Source organism: Dendrobates tinctorius, unplaced genomic scaffold (genome assembly GCF_039654945.1).
Source record: "Dendrobates tinctorius isolate UK_male_01 unplaced genomic scaffold, ASM3965494v1 ptg000027l, whole genome shotgun sequence".
NCBI classification, from domain to species: Eukaryota; Metazoa; Chordata; class Amphibia; order Anura; family Dendrobatidae; genus Dendrobates; species Dendrobates tinctorius.
Genome location: NW_027361695.1, coordinates 11,988,147 through 12,000,860, shown reverse-complemented (window position 1 = coordinate 12,000,860; position 12,714 = coordinate 11,988,147). Strand labels below are relative to the sequence as shown.

Below are 12,714 nucleotides of genomic sequence, written 5' to 3'. Positions count from 1 at the left end.
TCTCATACTGTTTCTCATGTTAGGCATAGGACCAGAGGCAAAGTGGAGTGGCTACTGGATGATCAAGGCACCTAGCCTACTAGTAGGGACATAACTACAATAGGTGTAGGGATTGCAATCGCACATGGGCCCTGGAGCCTAAGGAACCCAAAAGGTCCATTTGGCTTATATTACCAGACCAATAATATTAAATATTTTCAATAATTGGGGGCCCTGTTGGAGCTTTTGCATTGAGGCCCATGAGCTTCAACTTATGCTACTGCCTACCACAACTATATGAAGTGGTATTTCTGGAACTTTCTGAAAAAAAAATTTGTCCAAGGACTAACAGGTAGGTAGTTACTACCTTCCTGCCTGTTGTGGCCGGCTTTGTTCTTCCCTGACACAGAGCGGTTACAGACCGCTCCTGCCGGTGATTCAGCTGCCTCTGATGACGTCATGTCAACAGTGCAGAGGATTTTTTTCCACCTTGCTCTGTTGACGGAGCAGGATTTCCGACGTCATTCTGATTGGCAGTCGGCTCCCGCAGTTAGGTAGCGGGAATCCGGCTAGCAATTAGAATAATGTCGAAGTCCTGCCCTGTCCACAGAGCATGGCGGAAAAGAAGCCCCTGTTCTGTCGACATGACGTCAGAGGCAGCTGAATCGCCGGCAATCGGTCTGTAACCGCTCTGTGCCAGGGAAGAACAGTGCCGCGCATAACAGACAAGTAGGCATCAACTATTTACCTGTTAGTGCTTAGGCACATTATTTGTTTTTCCAGAAAGTCCTGGAAATACCCTTTCATAAATTATAAACCTCACTGTTTAAAGCTTTATATATATATTTTTCTATAAAACCTTTTCAATACCTTTATAGCTGTCAAAGCATTAATTTTCTGATACAGAATTAAAAAATCCCTTGCATTAACATGGATAAAAATGATAAATTTGGTCTGCCTGCAACTGCCACTAGAGGAAGCTTAGGAGCTTACTACGTACATTTCATATATGCAACTCAATGAGAAAACAGTATGCAAGAAGCTCCTAAGCTCCCCCTAGTGGTAGCTGCAGGCAGACAGAAATAATTATTTCCAGTATTAGAAAAACGGTGCTTTGAGAGCTATGAAAATGTATTAAGAACTTTCTCAGAAAAAAAGTGTTGGACTCAATTACAGTGTGCTCTGTTCTTCCAGTGCATATCCTTAGTGACTGACAAGAAATCATTTTTACAGCTCAACAACATTAAATATGGCTCCTACACATGGCCGCGCAACATCCTCCCGACCTGCAGAATGATTCAGCCTATTGATTCATGAGGCAGCGCTCAGCGCTGAACTAAAAGATGAAGAATAACTTACTGCCAACACGGGAGATCTATAAATTGAAATTCAAACTGCAATTACTACCCTGGAGTCATCGTCATGGCAACAGCAAGAAAATGCCATATTAATGGCGAGAATAATGTGTAATAACAAATGCTGGTAGTAACGATGTGTCAGATAACAAGGGGATACTGTGAAACACCAATCCTCTGTATAATGAAGTCTTTGACCTTGTACCCGTCCTGTCTAATTTGTAGGACATGTATAACGGTGGACTGCAAATACTGATCTTGTGCCCAAAAAAATATTTATTTTCATTTAAAACTGTTAAAAATTAAAGGGGCTTTGCTCACTATTGGGATTGTTTGTGAAAAGAGTCATCTTGAAAAGGTAAGACAATGCTGGGACCCCCAAAAATCATGGTGATCTGAGAAACCTGGCAGGTGTTAGATTTTCCTGCAGCACTCCCACAGGGGAAATTGGGAATTGCATTTTTTAATCAACTATTGCCTGTGTAATGCATGGAGGTACCAGCGCTTTAGCTCTTTCTCTTGGCTAATAGATTGGGGTCTGAATGGGAGATCCCACTTCTAACTCAGAGTTCCCTAATAGAGTATTTGAAAATGGGTTTTGTAAACCAGTCATCTGTACGTAGTAGCCTTGCAGTTCGAAATAAGTATTCCAGATACTCCATCTATCAGGTCCGAGAGTAAACTTGACCTTCATCCCTTGACCTCTTTGTAGAGATTTAGTGTAACACAGGAGCCCTAGGTTGAGTCCATAGAGTAGCTGCTGGCCGGCGAAGCAGGATGGCAAAGAATGCTTAGACAGCCGAGTCAGAACCATGAGATTCTGATAAGAGGTAAACATTTCATGTAGAAGAGTAATCAAAAATCGAGCCGTGGTCTATAACAGGTAGAGCCCAAGAGAAGCAGAAAACAAGGATGTGAACCAGGTAAAGCAAAACTTATAACTGGCAGTGGGAGACAGGTATTCAGTAGTATTCATGGCTCAATCAAATACAGAAATTAACCCCAAATCTCCCTGCCTGGAGGGCACCTCATGGAGAATTAAACAGAACTGTCGCGTTGTCATCTCAAGTCTACTGCAACGAAAGTGTAAACAGAGAATGCAGATGCCGACACGGATGCTACAGCTTCCCATTGAAGGATAACTTAGATTCCCTGAACTTTTGGATAACTTGATCTTATTTGCTAGATAAAGGGATGAATAGAATGACTTTATTTAAAACATACAGTTAGTTGTCTTGTCCCCGAAGAATCAGTTCAAGGTGCCAACCACTAGATGTATCCCTTCTGTCTAATTTACTATCCACTGCCTGCTGTCAAGTGTAATCCATCTCTAGCAGTAGAGACACCAGGACGGATTACAAAAAAGAAGGGATGGGTCTTTGTATTGTTCCGGCAGGACTTTGGCTTTCTGCTCCTCCTTTCCTGTACGTCATAATGCATACAGACATAACGGAGGCAAGCTTTCATTTCAAGGCAGGCAAGCCTTTGGCAAAAGCGACGCATGCTGGGAAGTGGGAAATAGAAGGTATGTGCTCCTATAGCGCTGGTAGAGCACTGATGAATACAGAATGTCCGTTTAAAAGGAGTGGATGTCAAGTTACAGAGCATGAGCACTGGGACATTTCCTGCACATATTAGATTGGTATATGCACTAAAAACAGTTTCCACTTGCTGTGGGGGATAAGGACAGCAAAATCATGAGTGTATATTTTTTCTAGTTAAATGATAGGTACCATAAGGTATCTCCTTTCAAGATGGATAATCAGAAATGGGGTTAGAGCTTTTTTTTTCTTTGCTCCTGCTCCCCTTTCATCAAACTTCACACATGTGAGATTCAGTTCAGGGCAGGCAAGAAATTCTACAATGACAGGTGCAATGCATTCTGAGAAATCAAAAGGGAGGTTCCAGCACCTATAGTACTGGTGTAATGCTACTGTGGATGAAACCTCCCACTCAGAAATAGCCAATGGCAAGTTACAGAGCATGAGAATTGGGACATATTAGATTGGAATGTTCACCAATCTAAGCATTTATGGCTTGCTGTGCGTGATGAGTCCAGCACGACCGTGCGCTTCTGCATGTTTTCTATGAAAAGACTTTAGCTCTCTCTTTAAAACCTGATTCTTTGCTGTACTAAGGCTGGTTTCACATTTGCGTTTTTTTCGCGGTAATTTAGCGCTAAATAGCGCATGCGTTTTTTTTTCCTATACTTTGCATGGGATGCGCTTATGTGCGCATACACATGCGTTTGTACGCGTTTTACCGCGCATGCGTTTTTTTGCGTTATGCGCTCGGGCGCACAAAATGCAACCTGTTGCATTTTTTGTGCGTCCGACTTGCCTCAAAAAAACGCATGCGCGCGCAATGCGTTTTTTTACAGCAAGACACCCAATATAAGTCTATGGGTGCGCATATGTGCGCATTGGAATGATGTATGCGTTTTTTTGCACATGCGTTTTTTTTGTTAACCATGGAATTTAGGGGTTTGGGTTAGGGTTAGTTAAGGGGGTTTAGGGTTAGGGTTAGGGTCAGGGTCAGGGTTAGGGTTGGGGTTAGGGTCAGGGTCAGGGTTAGTTAGGGTTTAGGGTTTGGGTTCGTGTTAAGTATGGTTTGGTTAAGGGTTAGGGTCAGGGTTAGGGTTAGGGTTAGGGTCAGGGTCAGGGTTAGGGTTAGGGTCAGGGTTAGGGTTAGTTAGGGGTTAGGGTCAGGGTCAGGGTCAGGGTCAGGGTTAGGGTTAGGGTTAGGGTTAGGGTCAGGGTTAGGGTTAGTTAGGGTTTAGGGTTTGGGTTAGGGTTAAGTATGGTTTGGTTAAGGGTTAGGGTCAGGGTTAGGGTTAGGGTCAGGGTTAGGGTTAGGGTTAGGGTTAGTTAGGGTTTAGGGTTTGGGTTAGGGTTAAGTATGGTTTGGTTAAGGGTTAGGGTCAGGGTTAGGGTTAGGGTTAGGGTCAGGGTTAGGGTTAGGGTTAGGGTCAGGGTTAGGGTTAGGGTTAGTTAGGGTTTGTTAGGGTTTAGGGTTTGGGTTAGGGTTAAGTATGGTTTGGTTAAGGGTTAGGGTTAGGGTCAGGGTTAGGGTTAGGGTTAGGGTTAGGGTCAGGGTTAGGGTTAGTAAAGTCATGGTTTGGGTTAGTGTGAGGGGCCACCTAATGTTGGAAAAAAACGCAAACGCGGTAAAAACGCACTAAAAACGCATACAAACGCATAAAAACGCTGCGTTTTTTTCATGCATGCTCATAAAAATGCTTGAAAAAAACGCAGCAGTTGTATGCTTTTGTATGCGTTTTTTCAATGCATTTTTTTGCGGGAAAAACGCGCTGCAAAAAAAAGCAAGTGTGAAACAGGCCTAAGATGTCTTGTTGCTCTCAGTGTTTGCAGTGTTTTCTTCTTTCTGATATAGCTGGGTACAGGAATTGCAACTAGCCACTATATAACAACAACATACATTATTTTGTCAGATACTCACCCAGGCGTTACAGAAAATCACAGTCTCCGCTCTCTCCTCCTACTACCCAGGTTTTGAACTAAATTTTATGTGAAATCCAAGCTGAAAAAAAGTTGTCGCTCCTTCATCCTAGAAGCAGTTCTTTACAGAAGATCCATGAGCAAAAACACCATTAAAATGGATATGAAGACATTTTCACATTGCATTCGGTCACTCGTATGCGGCCCCATCGGGGCTTATGTCCTAACCCCCCACAAAGCAGATTTGGACGTATGCGCTAGTCTATAACCCCATAGACTAAAATGGTGGCTGCAAAGCGAACGTGAGCTCTGCTGTGCATCATTTTCGAGAGTGTACGTACGGTCTGATTGTCCGCCTCCAGTAGGTGTATACTCCGGAAAATGATGCACGGCAGGCCTCGCGTTCCCTCTGCCGACGCCGTTTTAGTCTATGGCCCCGTCGGTGCATACGTCCAAAAAAACTATTTTTTGTCAGGGATTCGGAGATAAGCCCCGACGGGGCCACCGAACGGGTGACCGAATGCATTGTGAAAGTACTCGAAAGAATTTTATTCCGAAACGCGTCGGATGAACTGATCTGCATTTTAATGTTGTTTTTGCAGGTGGTATAGGGCAGTTTGGGAATGAATGTGCATAGATGATCCCAAATTTACTCTACAAGTCACATAATCATACAATATGGCTGTACTCACTGTTGTAAGAGCCGTTCGAGGCTTGTCAGCGTCACAGTCCGTGGCCTCAATAATCAACTTGTGCGTCTTTTTTACTTCGAAATCCAGTTGAGTCACGAGTTCTATGATTCCCGATGTCGGGTTAATCCAGAATCTACTGACAACGTCATTGTTGCCTTCTCTTATTCTATATGTTATGCAGCTTGGGAGATCCTTGTCTGTAGCCATCACTTGACCCACGATGGTCCCAGCTTTGAATACCAAAATAGCATGGGCTTAGTTCAGTAAGTTTTCACATCACTTGCAAATGTCACTTACCCCATGTGCAGGGCATTGCAGCAGCTTAGGTATCCATGGTTACGACCACTCATATACACTGTGTTCCAAATTATTATGCAAATTGGATTTAAGTGTCATAAAGATGTAATTTTTTGTTTTTCAAATAAACTCATAGATGGTATTGTGTATCAGGGCTCTTTGGATCACTGAAATCAATCTCAAATTCCTGTGATAATTAGTTTACCAGGTGAGGCCAATTAAAGGAAAACTACTTAAGAATGATGTTCCACATTATTAAGCAGGGCACAGGTTTCAAGGAATTTAGGAAAGAAAAGGGATCTCTCTGCTGCTGAAAAGCATCAAATAGTGCAATGCCTTGGTCAAGAGATGAAAACATTAGATATTTCCCAAAAATTTAAACGTGACCATCGTACTGTTAAGAGATTTGTGGTTGATTCTGAGCACAGACATGTTTGTGCTGATAAAGGCAGAATGAGGAAGGTTTCTGCCAGGCAAGTTCATTGGATTAAGAGAGCAGCTGCTAAAAAGCCATTACAAACCAGCAAACAGATATTTAAAGCTGCTGGTGTCTCTGGAGTCCCTCGAACCTCATGGTGTTGGATCCTTCAAAGGCTTGCTGTGGTGCATAAACCTACAATTCGGCCACCCCTAAAAATTGTTCACAAGCAGAAATTGTAGCAGTGGGTCCAGACATACAAGAAGACTAATTTTCATACAGTCTTGTTTACTGATGAGTGTCGAGCAACCCTGGATGGTCCAGATGGATGGAGTAGTGGATGGCCACTATGTCCCAACAAGGCTGCGACTTCAGCAAGGAGGAGGAGGAGTCATGTTTTGGGCCGGAATCATGGGGAAACAGCTGGTAGGGCTCTTTAAGGTTCCTGAAGGTGTGAAAATGACCTCTGCAAAGTATATAGAGTTATTGACTGACAGCTGTCTTCCATGGTATAAAAAGCAGAAATGTGCCTTCAGGATCAAAATCCTCTTCATGCATGACAATGCACCATCTCATGCTGCAAAGAATACCTCTGAGTCATTGACTGCTATAGGCATAAAAGGAGATAACCTCATGGTGTGGCCACCATCCTCCCCTGACCTCAACCCTGTAGAGAACCTTTGGAGTATCATCAAGCAAAAGATCTATGAGGGAGGCAGTTCACATCAAAACAGCAGCTCTGGGAGGCTATTCCAACTTCATGCAAAGAAATCCAAGCAGAAACTCTCCAAAAACTCCCAAGTTCAATGGATGCAAGAATTGTGAAGGTGATGTCACAGAAGGGTTCCTATGATAGCATGTAACTTGGCCTGTTAGGATGTTTTGGAGTTAAATAGCTTTTTTGTTCAGTGAATGTGACCTCCTAATGCTGCAAAATCCACAAATGAGCATTTTCAGTTCTTTAAAACAGATCAAATGTTTAGAAATTCTACTGTGCATAATAATTTGGAACAGTGCAATTTGAGTTTTTATTCATTTTGGAGACTATACTGTTATCATTGGGAGGTTTCTTCAATAAAATTTGATGTATACTCTAACGGGTGATGACTTTTATTAGACTGACTGTCATTTGTACCGACTATTTAGGAAAATCATAGAAAAATATCATTTGCATAATAATTTGGAACACAGTGTAGTGACAGTTAGCTGTTAGTGGTCGTAACCATGGATACCTACTGCAATGCCCTGCACATGGGGTAAGTGACAAGGCGAAACAGAAGAACTATACTACATTTCTAATTGGATGTATTTGCTAATATTATAATTATTATTACACCAACTACATAAAGGGGATAGGATCTTGGAGATGGGAATATCCCTTTAAGGGAAAAATTGAGGTATTTAAGGCCCACTGTGGGACTACCCAGTTTCACCTTTAAATTTAAAAAAATCCTATTTTTTGGTAGTGTGGCGCCCCTGAGGCTCAGTCGCCACAGAGGTACTGCACCCTCCAGAGGTGTGGTGCCCCACCATCCAGGTAAGTTGGAGGCTCCTGACCACGCTCCAACACCTGCATCCCACACAACACAGTAGTTTAACAAAGCCACATTGCAGCTCCCTGCTTGGAGTGTAGCAGAGCACCTTTGGTGGCTCCCTGCTTGGAACACTAAACGTGTTGGGAGGCGGGTGGAGTTAGAATACATAACAGAGGGGGAAGGTTTAGAATTTCGGGGAGTTCGAGGTCAGACAGTCACTCAGAGAGGAGTGAGGAAAGAAGATCCCTGGGAGAGGGATGGAGGAAGGAGGTGCTGCAGCAGATCTCAGTGACCTGGGTCTGCTGGCACGGGAAAGGAAAGAAGGAGAAAGACATTGAACAGAAACCTGATCTTCCATAAGAAGGATAGACTAGTACGGAACGTAGGAGAAAAAGGGAACAGAGGACGTGGTTTAGAGGAAGAACCCTGCCTAGAAGTTCTAAGCGCAAGGCCGGGGCCCGGTCCACGAGGTTGTATGGACACTAATGGTTCTACAGCAGACACCGGTGGAGTAGTGGGCTGTAAATGCACTACTCCCATCTAAGACTTGGGGCACAACAGCAACATTGATAGTGAGTCGGGACTCAGGTGTAAGGAGTCCCCGAAGCAGGCTACAGCTGTCTGCCATACAAGGAAGGTTCATGGGAACATCTGTCAGGAGGCACTCCAGTGTAACTCAGTACTGGGAGTACTTCACACCAAAGGCGCTATAATAGGAGACGTTCAGAAAGACACATGTTGGCGGAGTGTTGGAAGGGGGCATTCCATCTGACCTGGAGGTTGACTGGGTCCCTGACCCGGAGGACACAGCATGGAGGCAGGCACCTGTGTGTACTACAGACTGTGAGTAAAGCTTTGGAACTACAAGCCCTGGTGTCCTCCATTCATTCCTGCGCCAACGCACCCAGCACCGCTACATCTGGGTACCAGTTTCTACACCGCTTGTGCCTCTCCTCTACCCCTACATCTACACTGCCCTGGGGCCACAGCTCCACCTGTGGGGAGCTCCACCATCTTGGCTGCACCACACCACCAGTCCCAGAGGACCTGCATGCAGCATCGGCTCAACATCTCACTTGCCGAACACCACAGGTGGCTTCACAAACTAATCATTTAATCAATTCCACTTTTTACATTGGGCGCCCAGGGCCACGGACCAGGTCACCGCTGCTGTGATACATCCCGCCGACACCGGCCCGGTACCGAGTACCCCACAGCCCTGGGAGGGCGACCCAGTAGCGTTTTTGACAAAGCACCACCATTTTGTTCTTCATTTTTCAAGGCTGTCCAAAGAAAATTGATCCTGTTAGCATTTATGCATTTTAATCAGGTTTTTAAAGTCGCGCTAAAAAAAAAATCAATGTGAACGTTAAGTGGCTATAGACATGGAGCAAGATTTTGATTTCTAGTGGAGTCATCTGCTCATAAATTGGGCCGATTCTCAACCAATGTGTTACTATGAAGACGACATTACAACATGATTTTTAGATTCAACAGCCCAAGTTTATTAACCATTTCACTACAGGTTTAGGATTTTGGACACAAATTGTGAATAACAAAGTCATAAATTATATAAAAAATGCATTTATAAAAAGTTGGAGAAAGTGGTTGGGAAATCACATTTACAGGCCTCAAACTGCCCATAGCAACCAATCAGAGCTCAGCTTTCATTTTTAAAACAGCTTTGATAAAATGAAAGCTGTGCTGTGATTGGTTGGTTCCTATGGAGAATAGATACAGGAAAGATGTATATGTGACGCCCCTGAGGGTTCAGTCGCCACAGAGGTACTGCACCTCCTCCTGAGGTGTGGTGCCCCACTATCCAGGTAAGGTAGAGATGCCTGACTACACTCCAACACCTGCACCCCACACCACAAAGTATTGTAGAAAAGCACCTTCGGCGGCTCCCTGCTTGGAGTGTAGCATAGCACCCCTTGGTGGCCCCCTGCTTGGAACAAGAAACATGCTGGGAGGTGGGTGGAGTTAGTTTACATAAAAGGAGTGGGAAGAGTTGAGTCAGTCGTTCAGTCATTCATTCAGTCAGTGAGTGAGGATGTAGAAGGACAGTGAGTGAGACAGAGAAGATCCCCGGGAGAGGGATGGGAGAAGGAAGTGCTGCAGCAGGCCACAGAGATCTGGGTCTGCTGACACAGGAAAGAGACAGAGAAAGGAAGCTTCATTCTCCATTGGAAAGAAGGATTAGCACGGAACGTAAGGAGAATAGGAGAACTAAGGAGCAGGGTTGGAAGAGAGAACCCTTACCAAGTTCACAGCGCAAGGCCGGGGTCCGGTCCCCGAGGTTGTACGGATACTAATGGTCCTGCAGCAGACACCGGAGGAATAGAAGTAGTGACCACTTTATTCCCACACAAGCCTTGGGGGCACAACAGCAACATAAGAGAGAGCCGGGACTTAGTAGCAAGGAGTCCCCGAAGCAGGCTACAGCTGTCTGCCGTACAAGTAGAGTTCATAGGAACATCTGACAGGAGGAACTCCAGTGTAACTCAGTACTAGGAGTACCTCATTCAAAGGCGCTATAAGAGGAGACGTTCAGAAAAGGCACATATGTTGGCGGACTGTTGGAAAGGAGTACTTCATCTTGCCTGGAAGTTGGCTGAGCTCCTGACCCGGAGGACACGGCACAGATGCGGGCACCTGTACCTGCAACAGACTGTGAGCAAAGCTTTGGAACTACATGCCCTGGTGTCCTCCACTTATTCCTGCGCCAACCCGCCCAGCACTGCTACATCCCTTGCGCCCGACACTACACCATCTACGTGTCACTTCACCTACTCTGCCCTGGGACTACAGCCCTGCCTGTGGAGGGCTATAACATCACTGCTGCACCACACCATCTGTCCCAGAGGATCTGTCTGCAGCGTCGGCTTACATCTTCACTGCCGAACACCACAGGTGGCGTCACGAATCACTTATAAACTTTCACTCTGCAACAACTCCCTTTTACAATGGGCGCCCAGGGCCACGGGCCGGGTCCCAGCTGCCGTGACATCTCCCATTGAAGCTCATCGGGCCCGGTACCGAGTACCCCACAGCCCTGGGAGGGCGACCCATATGTCTTTGTACCGTGTTAGCCAGTAGATAGAAAAATATTCAGAATTGAGGGTCCTCAGTGGTTGATACCTTTTAATGGCTAACTGAAAAGATGGTAACACATTGCAAGCTTTCGAGACTACTCAGGTCTCTTCATCAGGCATTTACTAATACAAAATCTGAAGAATCACATATATATGCACAACACAGCACAGAAAAAATGCAATAGATAAGACACGTGACATAAGACTCAGTGCTGGAATGAATGTGTCGCATGGATTTATGTATTTTTACATCAATTAAGGAATTTGCTCCTAAGACCTTGTGGGGGCATCACAACACATTAGGAGACCCCAATCAGAGGACAATAAAACATCCAGACTCCTTATCTATGAACTGGTCCAATATTTATGCTTCTCCCTATCCCATAACGATAATTCTGCTTCGCGTCACTTGTCTCATCTATTGCATTTTTTCTGTGCTGTCTTGTGTATAAATATGCGATTCTTCAGATTTTATATTATTCAATGCCTGATTAAGAGACCTGAGTAGTCTCGAAAGCTTGCGATGTGTTACCATCTTTTCAGTTAGCCATTAAAAGGTATCAACCACTGAGGATTCTCAATTATGAATATTTTTGGGACAGCTCATAGAATCTCATGGCTTTCAGTATCACCTCTATGCTGATGACACACAGATCTACATCTCTGGACCAGATATCACCTCCCTACTAACCAGAATCCCTCAATGTCTGTCCACTATTTCATCCTTCTTCTCCGCTACATTTCTGAAACTTAACATGGACAAAACAGAATTCATCATCTTTCCCCCATCTCACGTGACCCCCCCCAACGAACCTATCCATTACAGTAAACGGCTGCCCACTCTCCCCAGTCTCACAAGCTCACTGCCTCGGGGTTATCCTTGACGCTGATATCTCCTTCAAACCACATATCCAAGCCCTTTCCACTTCCTGCCGACTTCAACTCAAAAATATTTCACGAATCCGTACATTCCTCAACCAAAAATCTGCAAAAACCCTAGTCCATGCACTCATCATCTCTCGCCTTGACTACTGCAACCTCCTGCTCTGTGGCCTCCCCTCGAACACTCTCGCACCCCTCCAATCTATTCTAAACTCTGCTGCCCGACTAATCCACCTGTCCCCCCGCTATTCCCCAGCTTCTCCCCTTTCTCAATCCCTTCACTGGCTCCCCATTGCCCAGAGACTCCATTACAAAACCCTAACCATGACATACAAAGCTATCCACAACCTGTCTCCTCCATACGTCTTTGACCTCGTCTCCCGGTACTTTCCTGCACGCAACCTCCGATCCTCACAAGATCTCCTTCTCTACTCCCCTCTTATCTCCTCTTCCCACAATCGCATACAAGATTTCTCTCGCGCATCACCCCTACTCTGGAACTCTCTACCACAACATATCAGACTCTCACCTACCATCGAAACCTTCAAAAAGAGCCTGAAGACCTACCTCTTCCGACAAGCCTACAACCTGCAGTAACCACCGATCGACCAAACCGCTGTACGACCAGCTCTACCCTCGCCTACTGTATTATCACCCATCCCTTGTAGATTGTGAGCCTTCGCGGGCAGGGTCCTCTCTCCTCCTGTACCAGTTATGACTTGTATTGTTTAACATTACTGTACTTGTTTTTATTATGTATACCCCTCCTTACATGTAAAGCGCCATGGAATAAATGGCGCTATAACAATACATAATAATAATAATAATTTTTTTATGGAGAATAGACATTTTTTTTCTTCCTACCTTCAGATGTTTCCCGCACAGTGAAGGTGTACGTTGCCGAATCAAATACTGGATCAAAATTGTTGACAGGAGTCACAGATACGATTATTGTGGCCGTCACTGAAATAAATGAGAATTATTTAATACATTCAGGAGGAAA

General features: G+C 44.8%; 1 protein-coding gene across 1 annotated transcript in view; it reads right to left on the bottom strand.

Annotated features, from left to right (window-relative positions):
- Positions 1 to 12,714, bottom strand: part of LOC141084717 (cadherin-related family member 3-like) — a 51,486-nt gene that overhangs the window by 7,532 nt on the left and 31,240 nt on the right. Inside the window, exons 11-12 of the mRNA XM_073569590.1 lie at positions 12,576 to 12,674; positions 5,485 to 5,714 (exon numbers count right to left, since the gene is read on the bottom strand). Coding sequence (XP_073425691.1) covers positions 5,485 to 5,714; positions 12,576 to 12,674 — 329 coding nt within the window. The remainder of the gene's footprint in view (positions 1 to 5,484; positions 5,715 to 12,575; positions 12,675 to 12,714) is intronic.